Source organism: Mercenaria mercenaria, chromosome 15, assembly GCF_021730395.1.
Source record: "Mercenaria mercenaria strain notata chromosome 15, MADL_Memer_1, whole genome shotgun sequence".
In the NCBI taxonomy this organism is placed as follows: domain Eukaryota; kingdom Metazoa; phylum Mollusca; class Bivalvia; order Venerida; family Veneridae; genus Mercenaria; species Mercenaria mercenaria.
In genome coordinates, this window is record NC_069375.1 from 71,953,275 (window position 1) to 71,968,083 (window position 14,809).

At 38.2% G+C, this 14,809-nt stretch overlaps 1 protein-coding gene across 1 annotated transcript; it reads right to left on the bottom strand.

The window, feature by feature from the left end:
* Positions 1 to 10,194: 10,194 nt before the first annotated feature.
* LOC123558557 (folate receptor alpha-like) lies at positions 10,195 to 14,203 on the bottom strand. Its single transcript, XM_045350433.2, has 4 exons — positions 13,922 to 14,203; positions 13,490 to 13,681; positions 11,587 to 11,722; positions 10,195 to 10,840 (listed from the first exon to the last, which is right to left on the bottom strand). Exons 1-4 carry the CDS (start codon positions 14,066 to 14,068, stop codon positions 10,572 to 10,574), a joined length of 744 nt encoding a protein of 247 aa, XP_045206368.2. The 5' UTR covers positions 14,069 to 14,203; the 3' UTR covers positions 10,195 to 10,571.
* Positions 14,204 to 14,809: the final 606 nt, after the last annotated feature.

The window sequence follows — 14,809 nt, forward strand, 5'->3', positions numbered from 1 at the left end:
TGGCCCCTGACTTAGTAAAAGATTGGTCATTTTAGTGTTGTGTCGTGCGTAGCTCCAAAAGTATTTGACCTAGAGTCACCGAAGTTTACAGGAATGTTGGTCAGCATGTGCAGTTGTGCACCTGGGGTTTTACGTCAGGATTCATTCAGTATTGTAGGAGTTATGGCCCCTGACCTAGGAAAAAATTGTCATTTTAATGTTTTGTCGCTCTTAGCTCCAAAAATATTTTTACCTACAGTCATTATTTCACTACACAAGACCAGACTTCTTGTCCAGACTTACTCAAAAAAAGTTTGTTAAACATGTATGTTAAAATGTACTTTACCTAGAATTATAAAACATTAGAGGATTGTTTTATAGCCTGTGAAGTGTTCTCTTTAGGATTTTACTCGGCTAGGCCAGAGTTATGGCCAACTAAGTGAAAAATACACATAAGGTTCTTAAAAGTTTGTGTTGCAAACATCTTAAAAATTGTTTAAACTGAGTCATTAAACCATGTTACAGTGGCAGGAGTGGGGGACACCTGTGTCCTATAGACACACATCTAGTTATCCCCCTTCTTTGAGTAAAAGCAAGAGAAACTAAGTCATGTGTCAGTGGTTCTACAGCTTCACATTTTCAGGAAGGAATACTGATGCATGTAAAATCAGGCAGGAAGGAATGCTGATGCATGTAAAATCAGGCAGGAAGGAATGCTGATGCTTGTAAAATCAGGCAGGAAGGAATGCTGATGCATGTAAAATCAGGCAGGAAGGAATGCTGATGCATGTAAAATCAGGCAGGAAGGAATGCTGATGCTTGTAAAATCAGGCAGGAAGGAATGCTGATGCATGTAAAATCAGGCAGGAAGGAATGCTGATGCATGTAAAATCAGGCAGGAAGGAATGCTGATGCATGTAAAATCAGGCAGGAAGGAATGCTGATGCATGTAAAATCAGGCAGGAAGGAATGCTGATGCTTGTAAAATCAGGCAACCAACTCTGCAGAACATCAGCAGTATTGTGTAAATTTGATCAGCAAGGAAGAAGTTTATTATGCTCCCCAAAGGCTGTCTGTTCTGCATTTCTTGTACAGAGTATTTCTCCTCAGCAACCACTGGCAGGAAATTAGTGAAACTTCATAGGAAGGTTTACTATCAAGAGATGTGCATATTTGTGTTCAGGTTGGATGATTTTTCGCAGTTACTGCCCTTTGATTATTCAACAATATTAAACTGTAGTACAATTCATATCCGGAGTATTTCACAGCAACCTCTGGTTCGAATTTAGTGAAACTTAATACTAAGGATGCTTCACTCTTAAGAAGAGATGCACATATTACCTTTGTGTTCTGTTCAGATGATTTTCACCCAGTTATTGCCTTTGATTATTCAACAATAGTACATTCTAGTACATGCTTGTCCAGAGTCACATACAGCAACCACTGGTTGGAATTTAGCCATACTTCATTGGAAGGTTCATCAAGAGGAGGTACGCATACTTTCTTCGTGTTCCCATTATTCAACAGTAGTATATTATAAAGCACATATTTTTGCTGGGTCAAAATTTCACCAATTTGAAGGTTTAATATTTGCGAAATTGTAAAAATAGTATCATACTTGAATTTGAATTATACTAATGGTGAATATTTACGTGAGAATTTATTTTCGCGAAATGTACCGGTAGGGCCTTGCGAATATAGCGAAAATGAAAACTCACAAAAATTTCTACTTTTACAATAGTACAATACTTGTCTGGGAGTATTTCTCAGCAACTAGTTCTTGGAATTTTCGCCATACTTCATAGGAAGGTTTATAATTAAGAGGAGATGGGCATATTATCTTCATGTTTCAGTTTGATGGTTTTTATAGTCTAGCTGTTCTACTCACCCTGGCGTCGGCGTCACACCTTGGTTAAGTTTTTGCATGCAAGTACATACAGCCATCAATTAAAGGCATATAGCTTTGAAACTTATTTTTTCTTTTTCTAGGTCAATTACCAACCTCTCTGGGTCAAGTCCCATAACTCTGACATGTATTTTGAGCAAATTATGCCCCCTTTTGGACTTAGAAAATTTTGGTTAAAGTTTTACATGCAAGTTACTATCTCCAAAACTAATGCAGATATTGATTTGAAACTTCACATGTGTCTTCAGGGTTATAAAACTAGTTGATAGCAGCAAGTCCCATAACTCTGATATTCATTTTGGCAAAATTATGCCCCCTTTTGGACTTAGAAAATTCTGGTAAAAGTTTTACATGCAAGTTACTATCTCCAAAACTAATGCAGATATTGAATTGAAACTTTACATGTGCCTTCCAGTTATAAAACTAGTACAGTAACTCTGATATGCATTTTGGTCAAATTGTGGCCCCTTTTGAACTTAAAACTCTTTTGATATTTTAACATTTTGGGTAATATTTTCCTGCTTAGGAGATAGAGTGGACACAAAATGGACCATTCCTGTAACCCTCCGCCACAAGTGGTGGGGGATTAAAAATATTTGTCAAGAAACATGACAGGTAGAACATTGGAAAGAAAAAAGAAGTCAAGCAGAACATTTGCATCAAGTTTCGTCAACATCCATCAGACTGTTCAAGCAAAATGTTTCAAGTGTGCATTAATTTAGAATGATGGATGTTGACGAAACTTAATGCATATGTTCTGCTTGACTTTGTCTTTCAGTATATTTTCACTGGAGGGAGAAGTCTTGGCTAGCTTGAACCCTGATCAGGCTGATGCCGAATTCACATTTTATTTCATCACATTATAGATCATATATTTAATCCCCCACCACAATGGAATGGTCTCTGTCCTACGTCTGTTCGTAACACTTTCATGTCCGCTCCATATCTCCTAAACCCCTTGAAGGATTTTCATGAAACTGGTCAAATAATCACCTCATCAAGAGGATGTGCAGAACCCATGAGTCAGCCATGCCGGCTCAAGGTCGAGGCCACAACATAGGGTCAAAGGTTTGAGCCTTCCATTTTGTGTCCGCTCTGTATCTCCAAAACCCCTTGAAGGATTTTCATGAAACTTGGGTCAAACGATTACCTCATCAAAATGATGTGCAGAAATTATGAGCCTGTCATGCCAGCTCAAGGTCAAGGTCACAACTAAGGGTCAAAGGTTTGAGCCTTCCATTTTGTGTCCACTCTGTATCTCCTAAACCCCTTGAAGGATTTTCATCAAACTTGGGTCAAATGATCACCTCATCAAGAACTTATGAGTCAGACATGTCAACTCAAGGGCAAGGTCACAACTGAAGGTCAAAGGTTTGAGCTCTGTATCTCCTAAACCCCTTGAAGGATTTTTTATGAAACTTGGGTCAAATGATCACCTCATCAAGACGTTGTGCAGAATTCATGAGTCAGCCATGTCAGTTCAAGGTCAAGGTCACAGCTAAAGGTCAAAGGTTTACCCTTTCACTATCCATAGCAGTAGCGGGGGATTTAGCTGTCTTTCAGACTGCCTTGTTCATACTAAAGAGAATTGTTACATTTAATGTTTTCCTAAGCCATAACAATATCATATATATTTAAGGTCAATACTAGGTGAGGCTCTCTAGACTCTCATGACCCTCTTGTTTGTTGTTTTGTAGCTTCGTGGTGTTACAGATGCCATTAAGGTAAACCCAAAACAAAGCAAAACAAACAAGACCTTGCACTAAAATAATATAGCGGTTTGTAAAACTGGAACACCTTTACAGTTATCATTTTAACAAGAAAGGTGGTAAGGGCTGGCTGATGGGGAGAATGGAGGTCCTTCTCAGAACACAAAGGTTTTGGTCATGAAAAAGTCAGTGTTTTTTTTTCTTCTCTACTTTGTGTGAACACTTTATAAATTATCCTGTTTGATAGGTGTATAAAGTATTCTTTTGATGAATATAAATAGAATATCCTGTTGATTAGTATGTAAATATCCTGTTGATTGGTGTATAAAGTATCCTGTTGATGGGTATAAAGCATGCCATCTATTCACAGGAGTATAAATCATTCTATTGATGGGTATATTAAGTGTTCTGTCTATTAGTATGTAAATATCCTGTTGATTGGTGTATGAAGTATCCTGTTGATGGGTATAAAGCATGCCATCTATTCACAGGAGTATAAATCATTCTATTGATGGGTATATTAAGTGTTCTGTCTCTTATATCTTTCTATAACATTTTGATGATTTACACAGTTTGCAGTGTGTATCTCAGTATTTTCCAGGGATTTTTATGCCCCTAAAGAAGATTGAGGATATATTGTTTTGCAGATGTCTGTTGGTGGGTTTCTGGATGATGTCAAGAACGCATTGGCCTAGGATCATGAAAGTTGATAGAGAGGTTGGTCTTGACAAGCAGATGACCCAGATGATTTTGAGGTCTGTAGGTCAAGGTCACAGTGACCTGGAACAGTTAAACGGTTACCGGATGATAACTAGAGAAAGCTTGGGTGTGATCACGAAACGTAATAGGGAGATTGATCATGACCAGCAAAATACCCCTATTAATTTTGAGATCAGTAGGTAAAGGTCAAGGTCAAAGTAACTGGATGATAACTCAAGAATGTTTGGGCCTAGGATCAGAAATGTTGGTAGGAAGACTGGTCATGACAAGCAAATGACCCCTATTGATTTTGAGATTAGTTAGTCAAGGTCAAAGTGACCCAGAACAGTAAAACGGTTTCCAGACGATACTTTGAGAGCGCTTGGGCCTAGGATCTCGAAACTTATTAAGAAGGTCAATCTCAAGGTCATATTGAACTTTTTTGCCAAATAACTAGAGAATGCTTTTGTCTAAGATCACATTTAATACAGGTGTGATATATGAATGGTAAATGACCCATAATTACTATGCCCCCCTTCGAGGAAGGAGGGGTATATTGTTTTGCAGATGTTGGTCGATCAGTTGGTCGGAATGTAGACCAATCCGTTTCCGGATGATAACTCAAGAGCTCTTGGTCCTAGGATCATGAAAGTTGATAGGGAGGTTGGTCATCACCAGCAGATGACCCCTATTGATTTTGAGGTCTGAATGCCAAAGGTCAAGGTCACAGTGACCCTGAATAGTAAAACGGTTTCCAGATGATAACTCAAGAACTCTTGGGCCTAGGATCATGAAAGTTGATAGGGAGGTTGGTCATCACCAGCAGATGACCACTATTGATTTTGAGGTCTGTATGCCAAAGGTCATGGTCACAGTGACCCTGAATAGTAAAACGGTTTCCAAATGGTAACTCAAGAACCCTTGGGCATAGGATCATGAAAGTTGATAGGGAGGTTGGTCATGAGCAGCAGATGACCCCTATTGATTTTGAGGTTAGTACGTTAAAGGTCAATGTCACAGTGACCCTGAACAGTTAAACGGTTTCCTAGACGATAACTCAAGAACGCTTAGGCCTAGGGTCCCAAAAGTTGATAGGGAGATTGGTCATGACCAGCAGATGACCCCTATTGATTTTGAGGTCAGTATGTCAAAGGTCAAGGTCACAGTGACCAGGAACAGTAAAATGGTTTCCGGGCAATAACTCAAGAACGCTTGGGCCTATGTCAGGAAAATTGATAGTTAGGTTGGCCATGACACTGCGGAAAATGGTTCCGTATACGGGAGTTTAGCATTCCGTATACTCCTACTATACGGGCGTATACAGAAACATTTTTCCCATATATGGAACATTCCATATACGGGAATCCCATATTCTTTAATTAGACATTCATGTTTTTCTCACATGGATCCGTTCATTCATACTTAGCATAAATAAGTTTCAACAGTTTATGTCAGTATTCAAAGTTAGGGATTGTCAAGGTCCAAAAGTATGTTTAAGGCATAGGTTTTGATCATACTTTCAGGAAAGATCCCTTTTATATGATATTCGTATATTAGACATATACGGGACCGTATACCCCCGTATTTGCACATATTTTTCGCAGTGTGACCAGCAGATGACCCCTATTGATTTTGAGGTCATTAGGTCAAAGGTCAAGGTCACATTGGCCAGGAACAGTTAAACGGTTTCTGATCTTCTTGTCCAAAACAATAGGGACTAGGGCTTTGATATTTGGTATGAAGCACAATCTAGTGGTCCTCTAGCAAGATTGTTCAGATTATTTCCCTGGGGTCAAATATGGCCCCAACCCGGGGGTCACATGATTTATATAGACTTATATAGGAAAAAACTTTGAAAAACCTCTTGTCCAAAACCACAGGGCCTAGGGCTTTGATATTTTGTATATGAAGTCATCTAGTGGTCCTCTACTAAGATTTTTCAAATTATTCCCCTAGGGTCAAATATGGCTCCGCCCTGGGGGTCACGTGGTTTACATAGACTTATATAGGGAGAAACTTTGAAAATCTTCTTGTCGAAACCACAAAGACTATGGCTTTGATATTTTGTAATGTAGCATCATCTAGTGGTTCTCTACCAACTTACCAAGTTTGTTCAAATTATCCCTCTAGGGTCAAATATGGCCCTACCCCAGGAGTCACATGGTTCATATAGACTTATATAGGGAAAACCTTTGAATCTTCATGTCCATAACTTACATCATTCAAATTTGGACCACATGAATAGCTTTGAGTGGCAAGATGAACCTTGACATGAGTTGACCTTGATCTTGACCTAGTGACCTAGTTTCACATTACTTCAAATTTGGACCACATGCATAGGTTTGTGTACCGAAAAAACTTTGACCTTGTTATTGACCTAGTGACCTACTTTCACATTTTTGAAGGTACAAGCTTCAAATTTGGACCACTTGCATAGTTTTGTTTCGAAATAAAATTTGACCTTGATTTTGATCTAGTGACCTACTTTCACATTTCTCAAGCTACAGCCTTCAAATTTGAACCACATGCATAGTTTTGTGTACCGAAATGAACTTTGATCTTGAGATTGACCTAGTGACCTACTTTCACATTTCTCAAGCTACAAGCTTCAAATTTGGACCACTTGCATAGTTTTGTGTTCCGAAATAAAATTTAACCTTGATTTTGACCTATTACCTACTTTCACATTTCTCAAGCTACAGGCTCAAAATTTGAATTGTGTTCAGAATTGAAATTTGACATTAATTTTTACCTATTACCTACTTTCACATTTCTCAAGTTACAGCATCCGAATTTGAAGCAAATGCATAGTTCTGTCTACCGAAAAGAACTTTGACCTTAAAATTGATCTAGTGACCTACTTTCACATTTCTCAAGCCACAGCTTTGTTTTGTATCGAAATGAAATTTGACCTTGATTTTAACCTTGAGCTTGTCTTGAAATTTGGAACATTCAAAAATGGCTCAGTGGATGGCGCCAAGATCTCTCTGTAATCTCTTGTTAGGTTAAAGGTCAAGGTCAGATTAAACCAGAATGGTAGAACTTTTGTTTACAGCGAGCATATAATTTCTGTTCCTTGTGCAATTACTGAATGCATCAAGGGGGGCATTTCGTGTTCGACGAGCTCTTGTTTATTTGAGGTCAGTACTTAAGATGTTCAGTGCACAGTGATGCAAGTTACTGAATGAGAACAGGTTTATACTGGTACAGAATCTTGGAACACTGTTTAGGTTAACTGCCCGCCTTTACATGACCGAAATTCTGTTGAAAAACGGCGTTAAACTCAAAGCAAACAAACAAAGTATTGCAGTAGGTGGTCTGCTGTTGGTTTATAATCAGTATCCTGCTTGATTTTAGTAAAGCCGTTGACAAGGTCAGTCACTTAAAACTACTATACAAGCTCCTAGAACACTGTGTGTGTGACCAAATCATGTCTTGGATACAGTCATTCATTAGGCAGATCCCAGTCAGTAGTAGTTGAGGGCATTGCATCTGATCAAGTCCCCGTCACGTCCGGTGTCCCACAGGGATCTGTTCTGGAGCCCCCCCCCCCCCCCCCCCCCACCCTCTTCCTACTCTATATTAATGACCTCCCTGACATGGTCACATCCCAGGTTCGCCTGCTCGCAGATGACACGTCCATCTGTCTCGCGTTAACTTCCCACTGATTGTCAAAGGCTACAAAATGATCAACTCAAGTTAGAGAAATGGGAATCTTTATGGGACATGGAATTTAATCCTAGTAAATATAAGGCTTCACATGCAACAGGAAACACATTGAATTCCCTTATAAACTTCATGGCTAAACATTGTCTCCAGTTAGAGATGCCAAATACCTTGGAGTCGGCACCAGTCACGATCTTAGATGGGACACACATATCCCCAGAATCACAACAAATGCAAACAGAAAACTAGGTTTCATCAAACTTAACATCAAAACAAAACATGAAAGCATCAAAACTCTAGCATGCAAAACATTGGTCAGACCGCAGCTTGAATATGCCTCATGTGCATGGTCACCACATACACAGGTCAACATTCACAAGCTGGAAATGGTCCAGCACCTCGGGTCAACATTCACAGGCTGGAAATGGTCCAGCACCACGGGTCAACATTCACAAGCTGGAAATGGCCCAGCACCATGGGTCAACATTCACAGGCTGGAAATGGTCCAGCACCACGGTCAACATTCACAGGCTGGAAATGGTCCAGCACCACGGGTCAACATTCACAGGCTGGAAATGGTCCAGCACCACAGGTCAACATTCACAAGCTGGAAATGGTCCAGCACAATAATAATTATTCCCGTTACTCCAGCGCAACACAAAATGCAAAATACCCTTGACTGGCGCACGCTTGAGAACAGAGCTCCTCATGTTCCACAAGATATACCATGGCCTTGTAGCTATATCCCTCTCCCAATTACTTATAGGCCCCTACCAGGTTTACTGCATCCCTTAAGTCTTTGTTAAGTCCATATGTCAGTTCAGATTACTTGAAATATTCCTTTTTCCCCATGCTACAGTCTTGTGGAATGGGTTACCTCCAAATACTGCAACCCTGCCTGACCTTGAGTCCTTCAAGCAGCTAGGAAGTGGCCCAGCTCAGTTACTAAGTAAACTGCAATTGTTTCTATCCTTTTACTCTATCCTTTTTAACATTTAAACAACATTCGACACTTTCACATTCTTACTATCGCTGAAAGAACGGTCTTTAAGTTTCTTCTCTTTTATTCTGTACTAATCATCGACACGCACCCTGCCCATAATACTCGTGAGAGGTGTGAGCCATTATAAAGAGATTAGGTAGGGTGGGGTGGGTAGGTAGGTGTGTATGTAGATAGAATATCTAGAGATCGTTTGGACCTACATCCATCAAATTTCATAGGATATTTACCTGTGGTTTGTAGATGGGACATTGGTTTGAAAGACAAGGTTACAGTGCTCGCCAGGCTAAAGATAACAATTGCACATATGGTCAGTGGATGACCTTCTACTGACCGCATACTGAATGCAGTCTCTGATCAATAATTGGAGATGGCTTGGTACTATGACTGTCATATTTCTTGGACTGATTGCTTATGGTCAAAATGTGACCCCTGTTGTGGCAGGCGGTGTTTTTGTGGTTAAAAGGTCAAGGTCAGAATGATCCGTGAACTGCAGACTGTTGTGAACTCGAGTCTGAAACCTTTTTCTCACAACTAGAGAACATTTTGGCTTAATGCTATTACACTACGTTTAAAGATTGCCAGTGACCTGCAAATGACCTTGGTTGTTTCTTGGGTCAGTAGGTCAAGGTCACAGTCATCGCGAGACTGCAGACAGTATGTCAAATTCAGTGTCACAGTGACCTACCGACTAAAAACGCTCTGTCCACGCAGTCCCCAGGATGATATTCTTGGTGTATGTAAGATCTTTTGATCGAAGGTCAACGTCACAGTGACCTTAGAGCTGGAAACGGTTTCCAGTCAGTAAAGAGAATTCTACGATAAACATCATTCGAACTTCACAGGATGATAATTGTAAAGATGGCTACATGTATTGTTTTTGGGCCATTAGGTCAAAAGTCACATCGTACTTTAGACAAAATTTTACACACCCACTTACACTGGAAAGTCCGTCATGAAAGTAGTGCTCGTGTTTTTGACTGGCTCTATTCTGTGTTTATAGTAAAAAAACAACAACATTGAATCCAGCCAAGAAACTATATTTTGATATCTTAATTGAAGCTATAATTTTTGCATACGCCGTTTACATTTCTTGGAATTTGTACACTGTATTTTCCCTCGTACTTTTCGTGAGTTTTAGAAAGAAAAGCTCGATGATTATGCTAAAAGCACGATTAAGTTTAGTGCACTTGCTTGCAGTGGGATATAGTTTCCGGCTAAACCGAACATCTTCATGAGTTGCAGATTTCAAATTTATTTCCAAAGCTTTTATTTTATTATCCCGGCGACAGTTAAATGCATAATTATAATATACATGTAGCCGTTTTAAAATACATACTGTTAGGAATTTAAATGAATGTGCAGTGCAATAATACAGGTAAAATGTACAAATTTTATTCCAAATCTTTGATGACCTACGTTACACCTGACAGGCCTAACCTCTGTCTCTGTTTTACCGATTCCATAGCCATCATCCGACTCGCAAATATAGCACGCGACGGTACGATAACTATTGGCAGAGGGCGCTATACATTTTTTGTAACAAAATGAAACACTTGATCTGTGTATAAAGTTTGAAAAGAAGTTCGGTCAACAGCCAGTCCGTGTCAAATCAGTTGTTACTGTAAACAGACATTAATAAAGCAGCCAGTAAGAGAAAATGTTTTATTGTGTTCTTTCCCGTCGCATTTATATTTGCGTAATACTCGGCCACGGCGTCGTTCGGATTTGTTCCAGTAAAGTTGATCTTCATGCAAGGCCGTGTATCCGGTACAACTTTCCACGAGTAATCCCAGATCTGGTTACAGAAAGCCGTGGCGTTGTTCTTGAACATCTGACTGAATAGCTGGCATGTTGTACCAACAGGACATGTATTCACGCCTGCAAATTAGAAGTTAAATTTCTATTTGAAGATTAAAATACATGTATTGTCGCAATAATAACGAGCGTACTCGACATTAGAGAAATTAAACAACACAGTCAATTAAAAGGGGCACTCGCATGTTTTCAACAGCTTATTTAGAGATTGTAAATTTTAAGTTACAACGGTTCACAGTAACAACGCCATTGAACCTTGATGTGACGGACCACTTCGTATATCTTTATTTTACAAGGCCAGTTTTAGTTGTATTTAAATATGGATCAATTTGATAGCAAGTTGATCAATGGAGACGGTCAAGCTATGTACATTGTTATTCTAAGATAAAAAAAATGGGTTGTCGCACGGACTGGTAAGAAAGCATTATGATGCAATTATGACGTCAAATTTCAGCATGTCTTCTGGTTCATTACCTTATGAAATATATGAGCATTAATTATGTGGTTTATCATCCAATTTACACGGTACATCATTCCTGAAGGTACTAATTGCTATGTAACCTCTCCGGATAAACGCCCTCTTGGTTCAGTTTCCCCTCATCTAAACTGTGAATGGCGACAAACCACTCAAAGGCCAATATTATTTTAGATTATTTGATCAATAACATAATATCTGTACTAGTAATTCGTTTAAAGGCCAAGTATATCCTCGTTACATAGATAAACTTCATTTAAGTTAATTTTAAACTTAGATATGGTTTCAGTTCGTTCCTATCTAATTGTTGTGAAAAGAAAGATATAAAGGTAACCTGTTGTCCAGTTGAAACCTTTACCCCAGTTATCTAGACATGTATAATCGTCCTTACACGCCTCCCACCAGCTGGTACATTGACTGGTGCACAAAGGTGTATGCTGAAAACGCTCGTTTCTGATACTTATTTTATGCTGAAAAACAACAGAATAATCATAACATTTTAAATGGTGCGTTTATAAATAAACCGTGATACAGATAGTTTCTAACTAACGGTGCACTGATATATAACTGTGAAAAGATCATTTCTAACTAACAATGCACTGATATATAACTGAAAAGATCATTTCTAACTAACGATGCACTGATATATAGACTGTGATACAGATAGTTTCTAACTAACGATGCACTGATATATAACTGTGAAAAGATCATTTCTAACTAACGATGCACTGATATATAACTGTGAAAAGATCATTTCTAACTAACGATGCACTGATATATAACTGTGAAAAGATCATTTCTAACTAACGATGCACTGATATATAACTGAAAAGATCATTTCTAACTAACGATGCACTGATATATAGACTGTGATACAGATAGTTTCTAACTAACGATGCACTGATATATAACTGTTAAAAGATCATTTCTAACTAACGATGTATTGATATATAACTATGAAAAGATCATTTCTAACTAACGATGCACTGATATATAGACTGTGATACAGATAGTTTCTAACTAACGATGCACTGATATATAACTGTGAAAAGATCATTTCTAACTAACGATGCACTGATATATAACTATGAAAAGATCATTTCTAACTAACGATGCACTGATATATAACTGTGAAAAGATCATTTCTAACTAACGATGCACTGATATATAACTGTGAAAAGATCATTTCTAACTAACGATGCACTGATATATAACTGTGAAAAGATCATTTCTAACTAACGATGCACTGATATATAAACCGTGATACAGATAGTTTCTAACTAACGATGCACTGATATATAACTGTGAAAAGATCATTTCTAACTAACGATGCACTGATATATAACTGTGAAAAGATCATTTCTAACTAACGATGCACTGATATATAACTGAAAAGATCATTTCTAACTAACGATGCACTGATATATAGACTGTGATATAGATAGTTTCTAACTAACGATGCACTGATATATAACTGTGAAAAGATCATTTCTAACTAACGATGCACTGATATATAGACTGTGATACAGATAGTTTCTAACTAACGTTGCACCGATATATAACTGTGAAAAGATCATTTCTAACTAACAATGCACTGATATATAACTATGAAAAGATCATTTCTAACTAACGATGCACTGATATATAACTGTGAAAAGATCATTTCTAACTAACGATGCACTGATATATAGACTGTGAAAAGATCATTGTGTAGATAGTTTTTAACTAATATATAGACTGTGTAATAGAAAGAGCATTGAAACTCGAGGGTAAACGATTTGTACGCGGGGGCGTAGCCCCCGAGTAAAACTCGTTTACCCGAGAGTTTTAATGTTCTTTCTATTTTGTATCATAGCCATCCATATATGGTAGTTGTAGGCGTTCCACATTGCCATATACAGCAGTTCAAGTGAATGAATGTATAAAGCCCAGGTAAAATAAACCAATGCGAGAGCAGAAAATCAATAAAATACACTTCGCTGTCTACTGTTCCAGACACGCTGGCATACTTTCCTATCCAGCAGTGCGGTAACTAGCGTGCGGGTATTAAATACCTGCACACTTTTAGTTACCGCACCCTGTACTCAGTGTATACGATTTACATGCACCAACTTTGTTAAGAAAAATCACCGAGCTATGATACAAGATACAGATAATTTCTAGGTAAAAAAGTGTTGCAGTCAGCTTTTAACTGGCAAAATTCTGAAACTGTACTGTTAATCAGTTGCTAATGTTACCTCTGTGATCCATGGCCCAGTATTAGGTGAACATTCGTAAAAGCACAGATCTTTCATGAACCAATTCCTACAGCTTTCTGACAAGTTGTGTCCAGGGCAATGGTTCCAAGTAAATCCAATCCATACATCATTCAGGTGAAAAGCTAGGGTTGTGTTTGACTCGCAGCAAGCACGTGATTTCCACGGAGAACACTACAAACGAAGACGAATTAAATTGTTTATAGCTTACATCATTTGATCATAGCAAAATCAAAATGATGTGTAATGCAAGCAATTTTCAAAAGACTGAAATATCCAGTTACAATCTAATTGAGGAAAGTTAAGAAGTCAGTAAAATATTATTATAAGTTGATGTGCTAGTAACCAAAATTGTTCATGATAATTATACTTAATTGCCAAACTTGCATCTTTAATACTAATCAAGCATCTTACCAGTCCGTGCAGGTTTGGTTCAGGAACTGGCTTCAACTTGTGGTATTTGGCATCAAAGCATGTGTCCAGTATATTCGGGTGGTCTCGACACAAAACTACACAGCAATATGACAGAAGAAGCAGAGCAAGAAGTAGAAAATTTGTCATATTTGATTCTGTTTGAGCAAGATATTGTAAGTATTATCGTAGACTGATTTTAATTAAATATGTATAGTAAAATCTGTGTAGGAGATATCTCCTGGTGCATTATCTCCTTAACAATATGTTATGTTTAGTCATGTTTTATTGCTAATACTAATGCATAACTTATGTATAATACAATCATGTATACATATAACACATGATAATGAATTCAGCTCGGTTTTATGTCTGAAGCAGACGGTCAGGATCAGAGTTATGCTAAAAATATCAATCAATGGTCCTCATCGGACTTAAACTTCCGTTGTTCTAGGGTCCGTAATCATTGAAATTTCGACTGAGATATTAACTTTCACTCTGTAATTCTTCAACGAGATTACAATGAAACTTGACATAAATGAGCATTGTACAGCTACGCACATTAATTGAAATTTAAGGAGTACTATCAGGATTAGATTGTCACTTTCTTTTTGTCACAAAGATTGTGAGAAAGAAGTAAATAAGATGTGTTTGTAAAACACGCATGCCTCCATGATGGCATTTCCTGATCGCTGTGACCTTTGTCCTTTCACCAACTGACCGCTAAAACTATAGGGGTTATCTACCGACCACAAGCAATTATCAAATGAAGTTTGACGCCTGCAGGCCAAAGAATTCGGTCAGAAATTTTTTATAGTCTCAAGTTCAGTGCGACCTTGACCGCCCCCCAACACGTATGCACGCACGCACAAATAGAGGTTGTATATGGAC